The sequence below is a fragment of the Xenopus tropicalis genome, chromosome 8 (assembly GCF_000004195.4).
Source record: "Xenopus tropicalis strain Nigerian chromosome 8, UCB_Xtro_10.0, whole genome shotgun sequence".
Lineage (NCBI taxonomy): Eukaryota > Metazoa > Chordata > Amphibia > Anura > Pipidae > Xenopus > Xenopus tropicalis.
The window spans coordinates 27962858-27982281 of NC_030684.2; the positions used below are offsets into that span (position 1 = coordinate 27962858).

General features: G+C 45.1%; 1 protein-coding gene across 1 annotated transcript; it reads left to right on the forward strand.

Annotated features, from left to right (window-relative positions):
• Nucleotides 1-13168: 13168 nt before the first annotated feature.
• On the forward strand, nucleotides 13169-15411 carry LOC101730649 (protein kinase C theta type-like). The gene is made up of 4 exons (XM_031892410.1): nucleotides 13169-13463; nucleotides 13653-13844; nucleotides 14030-14158; nucleotides 14526-15411. The coding sequence occupies exons 1-4, from the start codon at nucleotides 13389-13391 to the stop codon at nucleotides 14649-14651; spliced, it is 522 nt and encodes a 173-aa protein (XP_031748270.1). The 5' UTR covers nucleotides 13169-13388; the 3' UTR covers nucleotides 14652-15411.
• The last annotated feature ends 4013 nt before the right edge of the window (nucleotides 15412-19424 follow it).

Genomic DNA, 19424 nt, shown 5'->3' on the forward strand with positions numbered 1-19424 from the left:
AATCAAAGCCTTTGCTCCAAATCTCACTACAAAGGAAAAAGTTTTGAGACAAAAAAACATTTGGAACCTCTGCTCCCAAACAAGGGCCCCATTTTTCAAAATTTAAGGGTATGACGGGTTTATTTAGAATATATTGAGTGAAAATGACTCAATCTTGAGTTCAGCTACAGTGTTGTATGAAGGAAAATGGTGACAGGTTTTTCAAAATTTATCAACATAAAAGTACTAATTGAAGACAAGACCAAATCTTCGTTGCCGCGGGTGACTAATCTCCCCGCAATGGTAAATCACCGATGGGATGGCATATGAGGCTCCGTGATTTGCCTAAGTAGCCCGAAGTTTCCTCTCAAGGCAACCGGCAAATCGCGGTGCCACTTATGCCATCCCGCCGGCAATTTACATTGTAGCTGGTGGGATGGCATTGCGGGGAGATTAGTCGCCCGCAACAACGGAGATTTGTCACGGCACAACTAACCTCCCCGTGTACCCCTGCCCTAATTGTGAAACAGAGGTTTACAGTGTTTTTCTACAATACAAATAATTTTTCCTAATTTAGGCTAATGTCCCACATACTGTAGAGATTAGTCGCCTGTGATAAATTTCAGTGGAAAGACATTTCGGAGAGATTAGTTGCCAGTGATAGCAGAGATTTATCACGGGCGACTAATCTTTCCATGGGACATTAGCCTTTACAGACAAAACAAAAGCTAATTTAGAAGAAAATTAAAAACTGACAAAGTAATCATGATTTCTTGTTTTATTTTTTCATGGTGCTAACAGAGGGGCCCCTTTGTGCACACAAGGGCCAGAATTTTCACCAATTAAGAATACAACAGCTAATGTAGGTGAAGAAAATGAGTAAAACAATATTATTTTAGTTTAGGCTATTTTTTCACTCTGGCATCATATAATCCCAATTGTTTTATGTGGAAACAGGCCTAATTTTTCACAGTTTATGGGCAAATCAAGGACTAATTTGGTAGAATACAAATGGTAAAATTGCAATTACACAGAGGCCCAAACGGCCCCCACAGGCCCTTTAAATTGTGCCTTTCTATGGCATTTTACTGCAGACTTCTGGAATTAAACATCTGGTAAAGGAGTGGGAGTCTTGTTCCCATTATACTGTATGTCCTGTTTTAGAATTGGGGGGAACTGTGTCAGGTTCAAGTTTATTTCCACATGCTGGCAAAATAATAATGCCATAACTCATAAATACATGTTGCAGGGCAGCACTGATTCCATTCAAATAAATGCTAGCTGATTTTTATAGATGTGTCCCTGAATTTTAAAGTGATCTGGTCACCCTATGAAGAGTGATAACTGGAAGAATATTGGGAAGGTTAAAAAATACCAGTGCACCAGGATCTCACTGGTGTGTTTCTGTAGGTTTCCATAGGTTCTTCATTATGAACCAATTTGACCTGGGGGCCAAACAAAGGCAACAACCTTACTTTACCCAAAGGCGGCAAAGATAAAGATACTCATTTGGCAGGAAAGGGGCTGCCAAAATGTTAGGTACCCCTCAGTAAATTAAATTATTTTTTTCCCTGGGCCTTTGTCCCTTTTTTAAAAAATGTGCTGGCCTTGAGTTCTTTCCAAGAAAGTTCCATTACAAAGCATTGGATATAAGGGCCCTTTAACTGATTTCTTTCATGATTTGGGGGAACTAATCACTTTTAGAGCTTTGCTGTCACATCAATGAGAAGCAATCCACGGACAGTGGCCTGGAGGAGTTTTGGCAAGTAAAATGCCCCATATTTTATAAAAATGAAGTCAATAGCAAACCAGGACATTTCAGGTGCATTTATTGCTCACTACAACACTAGGCACCAAACAACACTACGGAAAACAAAGGGTGATTTTACGAATATATTGCAATGTATGGACAAACAATCCCTGTTTTGTTTAGAGGGGAAGCATTTTTAGTAGCTTTATATAAAACATTATCCATGTGGTGTACAATTAAAAGGCAACTATTTGGGAGATTTGGCCATGAAACTCCTGTGAAACACATATAATGATATAGGAGCTGAAAGTGAGTGTAGGACTGGCCAGACCAGGGATGACTTTGACGTAGTTGGCCAGCTTGAATATATTGCAATATATGGACAAAAACATCTATGATTTTTTTCTTGTGAGGGCTTTGTTTTTAAAGGCTTTATCTTAAAAAAAATGAATGTCCTTCATATATAGATATGGCTGAATGCAGAGGATCTCTTTTTCTCCATGTATGAATACTGTCACACCCTTATTGCACCCCTACATAATAATTTACAGTTGTTAAGTGGTGAGCACAGCTTTCCCTTTTGCTTCTCAGGCATTTCTTATCTGGAATGCTCACTGCTGTGTTTTCACAAATGCCAGTACTGACACTTTCCTTCAAGGAATTTTCATTTCTGAGCTGGATTTAGGGTGATACAGCTTTGTGCCCTGTAGGGCAAGTGCTTTAATCCTGAGTATAATATAAAATCCAAATTATAAACACAGTGTTGGATCCTTTGAAGCACGAGTAAGAGTCCCGTATAAAGGCCCCTCCAGGTACTATATAGCCACAATGCCTGTGCGTACTGTGGTTCACTCTTTTCAAAAAGCCCTGGGAATGGCTCTTGGTAACCCGAAAATATGGTCAGTGTGGACTCCCCCTGTGAGGAAATCCCAAATTCCCAAATTTCAGATGGTTGCTTAAATATGCTGCTGGGCCCAACATGGCATTAAAACCTTAAGAGACATAATTAAAAATGTAGAATGTAAGTAATTTCCAGCTCTTAAGGTGGCCATACACATAGTAGTTACAACCTTTCCTGTGACCCATTGACATTCAGGGCTAAATCGTCAGATTAGGAGGTAGAAACAATAGGGATTCTACCTCCATCTGCCAATTCAGCCCTAAACACAGATTTTGCTTGGGAACCCAATCAAAATCTTTTAACCCACCCGATTGAAGAGATGACCGATATCTGCAGCCTTTGTGATATCAGTTGTCTAGTCGTTCCACCGTACATGCACCGAATATCGCACGTAATGAGGTTTTGTACGATATTATCGGTGCATGTATGGCCAGCTTTCTGCAAGAATTCCAACTCCTATCCAGTATGTTGTTTAAATACTTACAACTCAAGCATCCATTCCAAACACAATTCCCTCCGATGCAACATAAAGCAGGGGTGGGCCAAGCTGACCGATGGCCATGGCAACCCAGCTGGCCACCTTGACCGTCCACTGGTTTCAGAGTGGCCATGCAGTAATCATCTGTGTTAATTACAAATCAGCCTTATATTGTGACATTTATATCCTATGTATACACATATTGTGAGTTGGTCCTTGAATTCAGTAACTGTCAGCACAGAGCATGTGAAGTGAATCAGCAGAAAGGGAGATGGGGGCTACTGGGAGCATCTTTGGGGGCACAAAATATAACTTACAACATTTCTAGCCTACGTCTTTAGTTATGCTTTAGTTCTCCTTTAAGCTAAAGTGGAAACAGGATATTCCCAAACTTAAGGATGATATCTGGAAGGATGCATTCCAGCAAATGCCCAGTTAAATATTTCTCTGAGAGACTGCTTTAAACAAATTAATTAATTGACAGGGTTTACCTCACCCCATACAGGTTGGCAAAACAGTACTGCCTCTTACACCTGTCCCAAATGTTCAATGGAACTGTATTATGCTAACCTAATGAAATGAGGCTCTTGAGACTTTTTGTTCTTTCTCAATCGTTCTTTATTGCTTTTTGTTTGAAGCTGAAAATGAAATAAATAAGAATGTTGAAAAAAGGCGGGAATGGTAACTTCAGGCTCTCGAGCTCTGCCCAGTTCACGGATCTATAAAAGTGGTGACTCCTGATGTCTGCACTTGTTCCCAGGTGCCTCTCTGAATCCTTCTCTAACACTTAAAGAGTAAAACAACAGTTGTATATTAGAGTCAACATACATGACAATACATCAATAACACCATGTTATTTACACACTAAAGCACTAAAAAATACATATACAAATATAACAGTATACTAATCCCAAAAACATTATAAAATACTCTCAAGTTAATATCAATCTTCAAACCTAGGGGGATAAAGGTCTGCATGTCATTTATCCATTTACTTTCCCTTTGTAGTGTCTTTTGTGTTAAGTCCCCCCCCCCTCAATTTTTTTCCTATAATTTCAATACAGGTATAGGACCCATTATCCAGAATGCTTGGGACCAAGGGTATTCCGGATATGGGGTCTTTCCATAATTTGGATCTCCGTACCTTAAATCTACTAAAAAATCAATAAAACCCAAATAGGATTGTTTTGCCTCCAATAAGGATTATTTATATCTTAGTTGGGATCAATTACAAGATTCTGTTTTATTATTACAGAGAAAAAGGAAATCAGTTTTAAAATTCTGAATTATTTGATTAAAATGGAGTCTATGGAAGATGGGCTTTCCATAATTCGGAGCTTTCTCGATAACGGGTTTCCGGATAAGGCATCCCATACCTGTAGCCCAAAATTTTAATCCCTCCGGGTTCTTTTTATGTTGCCCTTTAAAATGTTTGGATACACTGTGACTTGTTACTCCAGCTTTTATATTTCTCACATGTTCATTTATTCGATCCCTTAACGTCCTGTTTGTTTTCCCTACGTACTTGCAGTCCGCATGGGCATCCTAGACAATAAATTACATTTTCTGATTTACTGCATTTGCCTGAAATGATTTTCTTTTCACTGCATACTTGTACACCTTGCAAAGTGCTCATAGGAAAAAAAAACCTTTCCGTTCATTTTTCTCTTTTTTTGGTTCTATTAACGTTGTTGGGATATAGCTATGAACCAGCTGCTGCCTTGAACTTTTTGCTCCCCTAAAAACTAAAGTTTTTGGGGGGTTATTATCCTTAAGCAGTTTATCCGATTCAAGGATATTCCAATGTTTGAGATAATTCTTTTGACTTCATGAGCTTCAGGCGCATATGTAGTGACAAAAGTGCACTTATTATCTTTACTGGTCTCCTTATCTACTAGTTTTCCTTTACTCCTCCCTCTTTATTTCTGCAACCTTTCTACTGATTTTTTTTATACATTCCTTTTTGTATCCCCTTTTCTTAAATCTGTTTGTGACAAAATCTATTTGTTTATCCATTTCCTGTGGTTCAGAGCAATTCTTTTTTTATATGGCATAGCTGGCCAAAGGGTATATTATTTATCCATGTTGGATGGTGGTTACTGCTAGCTGAGACATAGCTGCAAACATCAACTTCTTTAAAAAAGCATGTTAAGATTTATTTCCCCTTCTTTCACATATATTTCTACAACTAGAAAACGTATTTGGCTGGAATTAAAATTTAATGAGAACTTCAATTTAAAATAATTTTGGGTTAGGGTTTCTACAAATTTGAGTAGTTCTGACTGTGGGCCCTGCCATATGAATAAAATATCACCTATAAAACGATGCCAGAGGAGGAGATTCTTAGGGAGAATTTGCCTTCCCAATAACCCATGAGGAGGATGGCATAGCTGGGCGTGAATCTCGTTCCCATGGTGCTCCCGCAGATTTGAAAATAAAAAGAATCTTCAAACCAAAAATAATTGTGTGTTAAAATATATAAAATAGACTTTAGTATAAATTCTTTTTGTGGCGGGGGGGGGGGGATTTGGTCATCAAGTTCCAAATAGTGTGCTACAGCTTTAAGACCTTGATCGATGTGTACAAAGATTTAACATCTAATGTGCATAATAAAATATTGGGGTCCCATTTGAACTCTTGAAGCATTTGTATTACTTGTGTGGAGTCTCTTAAATATGCAGGTGGCTTAATAACATATTTCTGCAATAGTTTGTCTACATGTTCAGATACATTACAAGAAATGTAATTTATTCCTGAAATGATTGGTATACCAGGTGGATCCTGTAATTTTTCATCCACTAATTTCCGCTATTTATTGTTAAAAAATGAGTGGGTTATTTTTTAATTTTCTATAGGTACCCTCATCTCTCAACTGTTTATTGCACATTTCTAGGTAATTCCCAGTATCCATTATTACCACCCCTGCCCCTTTGTCTGCGGGTTTTATCACTATGATTTTATCATTTTTTTAAAACCTCCAGGACATTCATATAGTCTAATGTAGTCTCCTTTTTCTTGATTTGGGGTGTAATTTGGTTTCATCCTTAACTCTGTATGGCAATATTGAGTTTTATTTTCATTTCCATCCTGGTTTAAGGGGTTACTATCGATAATATGGGGGTAGGCAAAGGCCCTCTTTAATCTCAATTTTCTAATGAATTTCTCTGCATACTAAAATTACTCATTCTGATAGACTTTTGTTTAAAACATTCCTTTCACCAGTAATCAGTTCCCTTTGGCTCCAATTGAAAATCCCTACTTTATTATCCTTTTTTTATCCCTCTCTGCTTTGACTATCTATAGTAGATTCTCCTATCTGGAAAATATTTTCCAGATCATAGTTTTTATTTGCACTAAATGCTAACATTTGCCAAACAGAGGAATAAATAAACGTATAGCAAAATTCAGCTTTGTGCTCTGTAGGGCAAGTGTTTTATAAACCCAGTATCAGACTTGGGCACTGTGGCCCGGAGCAATCACATTCACATTTGTTATTGACTTACAGCACTGAATGGTACAGTTACCCAAAGTATTAAATGGCATGGTAACTCCCAGCATTAAACGGTACAATAAGTCACATTATTAAATGGCACAGTGACTCCTAACTCATCTTCCTCCAGTTCATTCACCTTCCATTTGTGCTTCTTGTATGTCTGTGCCATGTTGGCAGGGTCTCCCATTCCCAACTTCATTTGAATCAATATTCCTTCTCAACCATGCTCTTAAAGGTGCCCACAAATACTAACTCATAGCCACACTCTCTGCTCAAACAAAATGGGCACACAGTTTAAAAAGTTGGAATAAAGATGTTGTTTGTGCACACTGCTGAAGAGCATGTAGAAGAATCATTGAAGTGGTCAATGGCACCTAGTTAGTACAGCATATTGTAATGCACACAGACAAGTGTCAGTTACTTTTTGACAGTTGGACACTTGTGTGTCACTGTAGTTACAGTTGCTTCTGTAGCTGAAGAGTTTCTGTGCGTCTCCCTGGAGAGAAGCATATATTGTTTAGATTTTTTCTAAATTTTTGGTCAATATTATCAGCTATGGATAATAGATGCTGTGAGGGGAAAGGAGATTTTATTTCTGGAAGTGGAAAGGAGGAAAAAGACACCAGAAATCCAGAGCTCAGCGAGCTTAAGAGGAAGAGAGATGTTGATGAGGAGAAGACTGAGAGGGACAGTGAATCTAAAAGATTCAAAATTTTACATATTATAGATAACATCTGCCAAAAACAACATCAGCAGAAAAAGACTGAGGTTCAAAAGAAGGAAGAAAACACCAAGAAGAGAGAGAGACCCAGCGACGATGGGGAACCAGCAGAAGGTAAACATAAAATATCTGTAACTTTTATCCATTAATAACCCTCCCTAGATTTGCTGCTTCTGGCATTTTCTGGTTTAGTTAGGCAGTGCTATGGAATAGTGCAGTCCGGTTGGTCAAATAGGCAGGCTTGTGATTTTGGGGTACACGGATGGCAAATTTAATCTCAAGATCATTGAAAACCTCAAGTTCCATGTTTTGTGGGCTGCTGAGCAGGTTTCTGGATTTATGAAAAGCATGATCTGATTGGTGATATTCATATTTAAGGGAAGCACCTTTGAAAACCCCCTAGCACCTAAATATATAAACGCTGCCAAATAACATCTAAGCCTAAAATCTTAACAGAAGAAAATCTAAAGGAGACTGTGAAAGGGCATCCTTGTCAATATGAGCTTTTAGATATTTTCTCTTGTGCAACAGGGACCATGGCACAAATGCATCTCTGATAACCCCTGGTCCTTTCAGGGAGAGCTGCAGTTTTTCAAACCCCTTTCAGACTTCTGCACTGCCAAGTAATACCCTCCTGGGTTCTAGTGGGCAGGTGTTTTCCTTACCAGTATCCTAACTTGGCAAGCAGTGGCAAATTTTACTGAGCCCCAGCCCACCCCCAAGGGAACAAGTAAAGTACCGCTGACAAAAATAAAAAATGATTGGTGAACTTTGAATAAAATACTTTCGTTCCTAGTTGTTTAGCTTTAGTTCCTAGTTGTTGCTCTGTGCTGCAACCAAAATACAATTGTAGAAGTGATGGGTCATTATATAATATACCATTGTGAAAAAATGCTACAAGCAAAGTTAAGCAAAGTAATGCTTCATTATACATTAACATTAAAGTGACAGTGCAGCGATTAAGCATAGATAATGCCACAATGTGCATAGCTTTGTTGAAACAATAATATATAAGATGATCAAACACAAGTTCAAAGTGAATAAAGCATACAGTCCAAATAATAAATCCATAAGTGTTGATCCAATGTCCTTAGAAATCCATTAAAAACAGTTCCGTAAAAGAGAAGGGAGGTCCAGTTGAACCAAATCCACAAAAAACACTCTTGGGGGCCACTGCACGTGTACATGTGTCTAACCACACCAGTGGTAGGAAACTGCCCATACAGGGCCTATCCACGGTAACGTAATCCTTTATGTATTGAAATTGCCTATACATGTTTAGATGCAAAATTTTCCATTTTCCATATAAATGAAATTATTGTTACAAAATGGATAAGCTACAAAATATGCAACAGTTACTGATGAAATATTACCTTTAGTGGCCAGCCTTATTATATATCTCTATCTCCTGTAATAGGTGATTCACCCATACCAATTTTTTATAGCAGGAGATCCGTGTTTCCCACCGACTAGCTGGCTAACTTTATTCACCTGAAAAATAGAGTAGACAATATATAATTGAACCTGCAGGAAACAGAGTAAACTGTATTGTTCATTCATACCTCTGGGCATGACACAGTCTAGGCGCGTATCCACCTAGCCTCTCTCTGTAATAGCAGCTTCTTCCAATCCCGCCTATCTTAGGTTTGCCTTCAAACAATTTCTTTGTACCAAATGATTATGTTGGACATAAAATGTCCTTAAGAAAAGAACCTCTTTTATAAGCAAACCTGGGGAACTTGCTGAATAAACTACCATATTTTGTATCTGATTGCAAAATGGGCTAGTACTTTCTGATTCTCTATTTTCCAGCTTTTCTTATCAAATTTCCCCACAAAATTCATTCTGTTGTCATTATAAATATGAACTTTTGGCTTTAATAATTTCTCACGAGGCAACTTACCAACCTCATTGGCGACATGTTCTAATTTTTGTTTGGGGTAACCCCTATCCATGAAGCGCTTCGTCAAATCATTAGCAGCATCTCTATACAAAGAGTCATTGGAAGCGGTTTTCCTTGCCCGGATATACTGACCCTTAGGTATTGCCTTCAATGTAAGGGGGTGGTGGCAGCTCCTGATATGCAAAAGGTTATTCCTATCCATTTTTTGCGATATAGCCCTGTGACTAATTTGTTACCATCCAATTTAATGTTGACGTCAAGAAAATTCTCTCATTAGTAGAGGTCTCAAAAGTGAATTTAATAGTTGGGTGTGATTTATTTGCTACAGATACCATTTGCTCAAATTTACCAATCGGACCATCCCATAAAATTAAGGTATCATCCACATACCTAAAATACTGTCTAATATATGGTTGAAAGGTCTTATTAAGAAACAAATTTTTCTCCAACTCATAAACAAAAAGGTTGGCAATGGATGGCGCGACCGCTGACCCCATTGACGTGCCTTGTTGCTGCCAGAAAAATCGCCCGTCATACATGAAATAGTTTTTCTTTAGAACTATTTCAGGGCAGTCCAGAATAAAATAAATCAGGGCATTGGGTAAATTTGTATCTAATAATGCATTTCCACACAATTTAGAGCCTCCTCCTGTGGTACTGATATAAACAGACTTTCAATATCAATACTACAGAGGATAATATCACCTTCCAATGGACCCAAAGCATTCCATTTCTTTAATAAATCAGTAGTGTCTTTAAGATAGGTGGGTAAATTACTGACCAATTTTTGCAGGTGAAAATCAACAAATTTAGAAAGTGGTTCAAGGACTGAACCCACACCTGACAAAATTGGTCTACCCGGAGGGTTAATTCAAGTTTTATGAATCTTGGGCAGTATATATAATAATGGAATTTTAGGAAATTCTGTAATAAGGAAATCCCTAGTACTCTTATCAATAGTGCCCATAAGAAATGCATCAATGACCATTGTATCTTTAGTATTTTTAATCTTACTTGTGGGTTCTGAGTCTATAGTACAATAGTGCCCCGGGATATTCAATAACCGCATTATTTCTTCATTATATTTATCTCTATCTAGGACCACCACCGCTCCCCCCCTTATCTGCCTTTTTAATTATAATATTGTGATTATTTTTGAGGGTACTCAGTGCATGTTGTTCCCTTTTAGAAAGATTAGGGTGATGTTTAATTTCTGTATCGTTATCCCAAATATCTATAACTTCATTAGTTACTAGTTTAACAAAGACACACTTGTAACATCAGGTAAATAATTACTTTTCTTTTTAAGACCTGGATATTGGACCTGGGTTCCAGTCTGGGTCCCAGTAAAGCACATTTTTAACTTAAGGGATGTAATAAACCTGAAAAAGTCTACTTCCCAATCAAAAAAGTGCCGCTGACATCAGCTTTTGCACCCCATTAGGGCCAGGTATCAGTGCATTGGCACCCCTTGGCCCTGGATATTTGAGCCACTGCTGGGAGGAAAATTTGCCATAGTATGATCAAGGATAATGGTGCATTTCAGATAACTGTAATAAAATACAGAATTACAATTTGTGTTAGTACTGGTAATATCCTGCCTGCATTGATAAGTTTAAATTATAACCTAATACCCAACATTAAGCCACATATTTTTGATAGAACTCAAATGCTTCTCAGCATACATCTGAATAACAGAAAAGTATAAAATAGACCTTTGTGACTTAAATTAAATGTCTTTCCCCAGAAGAACGGGAGCTGAAGAAGCCATGCCTAGAAGCTGAAAGACCCAATCCTCTGCTGATTGACAACTATAAGCTCCACAAGGTGCTTGGGATAGGATCTTTCGGAAAGGTATGTGATGACAAGATAGTGTAATGACTCTCAGGCTTGGCCTTGCAATGTGCAGATTATGGTAAATGCCAGGCTGCTGCAAGAAGCCACAGACAGCCATTACTGGGGGCTCATTTTGGTCTCATTGCCTATTTTAAATGTCAATCCGCACATAATGGCCCAGCCTCTTAAATTTCATTAGGTTGGCTACAATAGAAACCCAAATGCAATCAATTTGATTACTGGGTCCAAACAGATCATTTAATAATTTAACTCTTCCCTCTGCCTTTCTCAGGTTCTGCTGGCATCTTTAGTCAACACCACAGAGCACGTTGCTCTTAAATTCATCAGGAAGAAGGACAACGTTCAACATCAGGAGAGCATTAGGGCAGAGGCTCGCACACTGCAGATCGCCAGAGAGTGTCCCTTTCTGTGCAAGGGGCTTGCAGCTTTCCAAACGCCGGTACAATATAGTTACTATGCCTGTTACTATGCCTTTGTTTAACTTTTTTTTATATTATAGACCTTACTCTGCTACTTTCTATATCCAATCACAGTCTTTCACCAATGTCTCAGCTCATATATATTATTAACACACACACACACACATATATATATATATATATATATATATATAAACATCTCATATATATTAAGACATTAATCATATCATATTTGGTGCTATTGCTACTTCATTGATAATGTCTTAAAATATGTTTTTTATACATTGATGGAGTGCAGTCTTTGTAGTTTTTTGTTCTTTCACTCTATAAAGTTGTGCCCCAATAATTAGTACTTGTGGGTATTATAGTGCATTTTACTCAATACTCACATTAATGCTCTTTTCATTTATCCGTGTAACCAGCTGCATGCCTTTCTGGTGATGGAGTGTGTGAGCAAGACCAGCCTTTATCATCTGCTAAGGGAAAAACAGAAACTGGACATGGAGACTGTAATGTAAGTAGCATACAAACTGAAATAGAGGGAGATGGTTCAGGGACAGATGTCAGCTAAACAAGGCTGAAGGGTGCATCAGGTTCAGCCTACTGGTCACTTACTTTGGATCCACAAAATGTGAAATAAAATCCAGGTTCAATTATTTTGAATTATATTGTTTCTTTGTCGTGTAGCAAATGTGTAGCAAATTTTTCCACTGCAAATTTTTGCCCTGTTCAGTAACTGATAGCAACCAACCTCTCAGCTGGGGAAAACTTGTTCAGACTACATTTTTGCCAGGCATGGATTTATGCCAATTTTTCCCGTTTACCCAACGTGGAAATTCACTGCGAATTCACGCCTGGCAAAAAAATTCGCTCATCACTGGAGCTTATGCAGTCAAAATGGACAGCATGATTCAATATTGTCTGCCAAACTTATTTACTAATTCTCAGCAAGTTTTCCCCAGTTCAGAGGACGGTTGCTATCAGTTCCTGAACAGGGTAAAAATTTGCAGTGGAGAAATTTGCTACATGACAAAGAAACAGTTGCAGGCATCAAAAAAAATTGTTGCGCACCAAAAATAATTTGTGTAGTGGGAGTAACTAAGACACTGCAGGGAATTATCCTGTGGCAGACAAATGCACAATAGGGTACCTGTGCCAGATTACAGATTTGGGCTACTTTTCCTTTACTAAAACCAGATAGAGTCCCCCTTCCTACAATGCCCCTGCTCCTGTGCAGCTGCTGTGTGCTTCCCTTGTATTTTCCTACTATATGGTCAACAATATTAAAAAATTAAGGGGTATCCAAACAATTAAATATACGCTTTTTATCAGCTTAACATATAATGCTGTCTTCAGTTAATAAAAAATGTTGCATCCAATGGTGTATGTTACAATTCTATCTAGAGTTTAAAGCTGACCACACATACCCAGATTTTATCAGGTAGTTAGGCCCATTTTGACCATAATGTATGACCTGAACTGTATGACCATTTGTGCATGCTTATCACCTTCTGGGTCTTTATTAAATGAACCATTGCTATACAGGAAATATGATTTCTCAATAGTTATGTTTATATTTTTGTACAGCTTCTACGCAGCGGAACTGGTGGTAGGCATCCAGTTCCTTCACTCACGAGGGATTGTACATCGGTAAGTAACATTGCTCTATTAGCAGCTAACTCAGCTCTTGTTTTTCCATTATCCCTAACATTATAATTAATATACCTTCAACAACTACACACTTTATCCAATTAAAAATCCCCCTCTTGTTTATACCAGCTTTGGCCTGTTTTTAAACACCGTTATTAACCATTCTCTTCCAGGGATCTGAAGCTTAACAACATATTAGTGAACACCGAGGGTCACATCAAAATAGTGGATTTCGGAATGGTCGCAGAGGACATTTTAGGGGAAAAGAAGATCACATCCCCAGCGGGAGTCTGCCACTTCATGGCTCCAGAGGTGAGAATTCAGCTCTAATACAGTTACTAACAGCAATAGTGAAGCACCAAGCATGAATACTGCTGGATTTGTTTTACTATTGTTTTAAATATATGAATCTTAACATGGCATGAAAAGAGTTAATTTAAGGAGGATGTAGAAACATGTCAGAAGGTCAATTTAGTAAATAATGTATTCTTGCTTTTCTAGCAACATCTAAAGAAGCCATACGGACCAGGAGTTGACTGGTGGGCGTTTGGGATCATTCTGTGCACGATGGCCACTGGAAAATCACCATTCTATTCTGGCACAAAGCTGGACTGTCTGGTTCATTCAGTGACCAGAACCAAGCCCTGCTATCCAGAGGGTCTCAGCACAGAAGCCATGAAACTCCTGGACGAGGTGGGTGCCTAATTATTCCCTTTTAAAGATATTTATATTCATTTAGATATTTCTAATTCAGCAAAAGAAGAAAAGATAATTTTAAAACAAAGAATATCAAGAATAATAATAAATGGGAAAGAAGTACAATTATACCGCTTTCTGACTTCCACATATATAACTGTTAATGATGCTTTGCCCTTTAGGTGTTGGAGAAGGATCCAGAGAGGCGCTTGGGCACAAGGGGAGACATCAGGAGTCACCCCTTTTTTAATTCCATCGACTGGGCAGACCTGGAGAGTCTTAAGGCACCATCGCCCTGGAAGCCAGAAGGAGTAAGTACAAGAATGCAGCTATCACTTCTATATATATCCCAAAAAGAACCGCTAGAATGTGTAGAAACCGAGGATATTAGCAAGTTCCATAACAGATATATATTATGGTTTCTGGAATTTTGGGGGAAGGAGGAGCTTCTAAACTCTAGCCTGGCACTGTTCTATGCTAAAATTCCAGAAACCATAATATACATCTGTTGTTATGAAACTTGGAACTTGCTAATATCCTCGGTTTCTATACATTTCTGTGGGATCTTCATCAATATTCTTTATTGCTTGCCTGGATGTTTCTGCTATTACTGGCTATAAGAATGTTATTAAGCAAGAAACAGATAAATGTATACTTTTTATTTTCCCTTTACTGCAGCTTTCAGAGAAGGATTTTGGAGATTATAAAGAGCCACTGCTTTGTTTGGAGGACCAGAAGAGAATGTTTTCATCTCGGAAGCCAGTGATTCTCCAAGAATTCTCATATGTGAGCTCCAGCTGGTAAGCATAATCCTATGGCCCCAACACCGGCCCCAAACCAGCCTTTAACATCAGTCCTGTCTCAGTCAAAATCAGTTCTCTGCTTCTGGCCCTTATCACTGCCCAGCCTGCTTCCAGCCCACACCCTCAGGCCCGTCTCTGGCCCTTAACATTGGCCCTAGAATCCTGCCTTTGGCCCTTACCATCGGCCCCTAGGATCAGCTCCCTGCCTTTGGCCCATAACATTGAGCACTTCAAGTGCACATATTTAGCCCCTGCCTCTAGCTCTTAACATCAGCCTATGACCCAAGCCTCAACATCGGCCGCTAAAATTAGATCCCTACCTCAGGCCCTTTACATTGGCCACTCTGATTGCATTCCACCCTGTCAATAAAGTTCTGTAGCCTACAGCCCTTACAATCAGCAACCAATTCTGCCATTAGCTCTAAACTCTGCTCCAAAGATCAGCTCCCTGCCTTTGGCCCTTATTTTTGTTGTATTAATGTTGCCTTCCAGCCTACCCCATCAGAAGCCTACATCTGGCTCTTACATTAGCTTACTGCTTCTTTCCCTTAGAATCTGCTTTCTGCTTTTGGCCCTGATGATGCCCTCTTTTTCTGGCAAATACCATTAGCCCCCAACCTACAGCCTACACCACCGGCTCTTTGTCTTCAGCTCTCAATATCAGCCCTTTCCTCTGGCCCACACCATTGGCCATCTGCCTCCATCTCAAAATATCAGCCCTTTCCTCTGGCCCAAACAATCAGCTGACTACCATTGCCCAGAACATCGTCCCTTTCCTCCAGCCCAAACCCGATGGTGTGGGCCTGAGGCAGGGGGCCGATGGTGTGGGCCTGAGGCAGGGGGCCGATGGTGTGGGCCTGAGGCAGGGGGCCGATGGTGTGGGCCTGAGGCAGGGGGCCGATGGTGTGGGCCTGAGGCAGGGGGCCGATGGTTTGGGCCTGAGGCAGGGGGCCGATGGTGTGGGCCTGAGGCAGGGGGCCGATGGTTTGGGCCGTTGGCAGGGAGCTGATGGTGTAGGCTGTAGGCTCATAATGTGGGCCTGAGGCAGGGGGCCGATGGTGTGGGCCGTTGGCAGGGGGGCGATGGTGTGGGCCGTTGGGAGGGGGCCGATGGTGTGGGCCGTTGGCAGGGGGCTGATGGTGTGGGCTTTAGGCCGATAATGTGGGCCTGAGGCAGGGGCCGATGGTGTGGGCTGTTGGGAGGGGGCCGATGGCGTGGGCCGTTGGGAGGGGGCCGATGGCGTGGGCCGTAGGCAGGGGGCCGATGGCGTGGGCTTGGTGTAGGCTGTAGGCCAATAGTTTGGGCCGGTGGAATAAGGGCCGATGGTGCGGGCCGGAGGCAGGGGGCATAGAAGGGAAGAGACCAATGGAATGGGATGGAAGGAAGGGGACAAGGGCCTACACCACCGGCTCTTTGTCTTCAGGGCTGATATTGAGAGCTGAAGACAAAGAGCCGGTGGTGTAGGCTGTACAAAGGATAGTGTGATGTGAAGGAGGCAGTGGGCCGATGCCCACTGCCTCCTTCACATCACACTATCCTTTGACCCTTGTCCCCTTCCTTCCATCCCATTCCATTGGTCTCTTCCCTTCTATGCCCCCTGCCTCCGGCCCGCACCATCGGCCCTTATTCCACCGGCCCAAACTATTGGCCTACAGCCTAAACCAAGCCCACGCCATCGGCCCCCTGCCTACGGCCCACGCCATCGGCCCCCTCCCAACGGCCCACGCCATCGGCCCCCTCCCAACAGCCCACACCATCGGCCCCTGCCTCAGGCCCACATTATCGGCCTAAAGCCCACACCATCAGCCCCCTGCCAACGGCCCACACCATCGGCCCCCTCCCAACGGCCCACACCATCGCCCCCCTGCCAACGGCCCACACCATCGGCCCCCTGCCTCAGGCCCACATTATGAGCCTACAGCCTACACCATCAGCTCCCTGCCAACGGCCCAAACCATCGGCCCCCTGCCTCAGGCCCACACCATCGGCCCCCTGCCTCAGGCCCAAACCATCGGCCCCCTGCCTCAGGCCCACGCCATCGGCCCCCTGCCTCAGGCCCACGCCATCGGCCCCCTGCCTCAGGCCCACGCCATCGGCCCCCTGCCTCAGGCCCACGCCATCGGCAACCTGCCAACGGCCCACGCCATCGGCCCCCTCCCAACGGCCCACGCCATCGGCCCCTGCCTCAGGCCCACATTATCGGCCTAAAGCCCACACCATCAGCCCCCTGCCAACGGCCCACACCATCGGCCCCCTGCCAACGGCCCACACCATCGCCCCCCTGCCAACGGCCCACACCATCGGCCCCCTGCCTCAGGCCCACATTATGAGCCTACAGCCTACACCATCGGCCCCCTGCCAACGGCCCAAACCATCGGCCCCCTGCCTCAGGCCCACACCATCGGCCCTCTGCCTCAGGCCCACACCATCGGCCCCCTGCCTCAGGCCCACACCATCGGCCCCCTGCCTCAGGCCCACACCATCGGCCCCCTGCCTCAGGCCCACACCATCGGCCCCCTGCCTCAGGCCCACACCATCGGCCCCCTGCCACAGGCCCACACCATCGGCCCCCTGTCCCAGGCCCACACCATCGACCCCCTGCCTCAGGCCCACACCATCGGCCCCCTGCCTCAGGCCCACACCATCGGCCCCCTGCCTCAGGCCCACATTATCGGCCTAAAGCCCACACCATCAGCCCCCTGCCAACGGCCCACACCATCGGCCCCCTGCCAACGGCCCACACCATCGCCCCCCTGCCAACGGCCCACACCATCGGCCCCCTGCCTCAGGCCCACATTATGAGCCTACAGCCTACACCATCGGCCCCCTGCCAACGGCCCAAACCATCGGCCCCCTGCCTCAGGCCCACACCATCGGCCCTCTGCCTCAGGCCCACACCATCGGCCCCCTGCCTCAGGCCCACACCATCGGCCCCCTGCCTCAGGCCCACACCATCGGCCCCCTGCCTCAGGCCCACACCATCGGCCCCCTGCCTCAGGCCCACACCATCGGCCCCCTACCTCAGGCCCACACCATCGGCCCCCTGCCTCAGGCCCACACCATCGGCCCCCTGTCCCAGGCCCACACCATCGACCCCCTGCCTCAGGCCCACACCATCGGCCCCCTGCCTCAGGCCCACACCATCGGCCCCCTGCCTCAGGCCCACACCATCGGCCCCCTGCCTCAGGCCCACATTATCGGCCTAAAGCCCACACCATCAGCCCCCTGCCAACGGCCCACACCATCGGCCCCCTGCCAACGGCCCACACCATCGCCCCCCTGCCAACGGCCCACACCATCGGCCCCCTGCCTCAGGCCCACATTATGAGCCTACAGCCTACACCATCGGCCCCCTGCCAACGGCCCAAACCATCGGCCCCCTGCCTCAGGCCCACACCATCGGCCCCCTGCCTCAGGCCCACACCATCGGCCCCCTGCCTCAGGCCCACACCATCGGCCCCCTGCCTCAGGCCCACACCATCGGCCCCCTGCCTCAGGCCCACACCATCGGCCCCCTGCCTCAGGCCCACACCATCGGCCCCCTGCCTCAGGCCCACACCATCGGCCCCCTGTCTCAGGCCCACACCATCGACCCCCTGCCTCAGGCCCACACCATCGGCCCCCTGCCTCAGGCCCACACCATCGGCCCCCTGCCTCAGGCCCACTCCATCGGCCCCCTGCTAACTGCCCACACCATCGGCCCCCTGCCAACGGCCCACACCATCGGCCCCCTGCCAACGGCCCACACCATCGGCCCCCTGCCAACGGCCCACACCATCGGCCCCCTGCCAACGGCCCACACCATCAGCCTACAGCCCACACCATTGGCCCCCTGCCATCGACCCACACCATCGGCCCCCCCTGCCTCAGGCCCACACCATCGGCCCCCTGCCAACAGCCCACATTGTCAGCCTACAGCCCACACCATTGGCCCCCTGCCATCGACCCACACCATCGGCCCCCTGCCTCAGGCCCACACCATCGGCCCCCTGCCTCAGGCCCACTCCATCGGCCCCCTGCTAACTGCCCACACCATCGGCCCCCTGCCAACGGCCCACACCATCGGCCCCCTGCCAACGGCCCACACCATCGGCCCCCTGCCAACGGCCCACACCATCGGCCCCCTGCCAACGGCCCACACCATCGGCCCCCTGCCAACGGCCCACACCATCGGCCCCCTGCCAACGGCCCACACCATCGGCCCCCTGCCAACGGCCCACACCATCAGCCTACAGCCCACACCATTGGCCCCCTGCCATCGACCCACACCATCGGCCCCCTGCCAACGGCCCACACCATCGGCCCCCTGCCAACGGCCCTTATGCCATCGGCCCAAACTATTGGCCTACAGCCTACACCCAGCTCACACCATCAGCCCCCTGCCAACGGCCCACACCATCGGCCCCCTGCCAACGGCCCCCTGCCAACGGCCCACACCATCGGCCCCCTGCCAACGGCCCCCTGCCAACGGCCCACACCATCGCCCCCCTGCCAACGGCCCACACCATCGGCCCCCTGCCTCAGGCCCACATTATGAGCCTACAGCCCACACCATCAGCCCCCTGCCAACGGCCCACACCATCGGCCCCCTACCATCGGCCCCCTGCCAACGGCCCACACCATCGGCCCCCTGCCAACGGCCCACATTATCAGCCTACAGCCCACACCATTGGCCCCCTGCCATCGACCCACACCATCGGCCCCCTGCCAACGGCCCACACCATCGGCCCCCTGCCTTCGGCCCTTATGCCATCGGCCCAAACTATTGGCCTAC

Excerpts from the sequence above, each read along its gene's own strand:
- LOC101730649 (XM_031892410.1), top strand. The coding sequence starts at position 13,389 with ATGGTCGCAGAGGACATTTTAGGGGAAAAGAAGATCACATCCCCAGCG. Across the intron at positions 13,464-13,652 it reads GCCACTTCATGGCTCCAGAG|CAACATCTAAAGAAGCCATA; the intron begins GTGAGAATTCAG and ends TTGCTTTTCTAG. Across the intron at positions 13,845-14,029 it reads CCATGAAACTCCTGGACGAG|GTGTTGGAGAAGGATCCAGA; the intron begins GTGGGTGCCTAA and ends TTTGCCCTTTAG.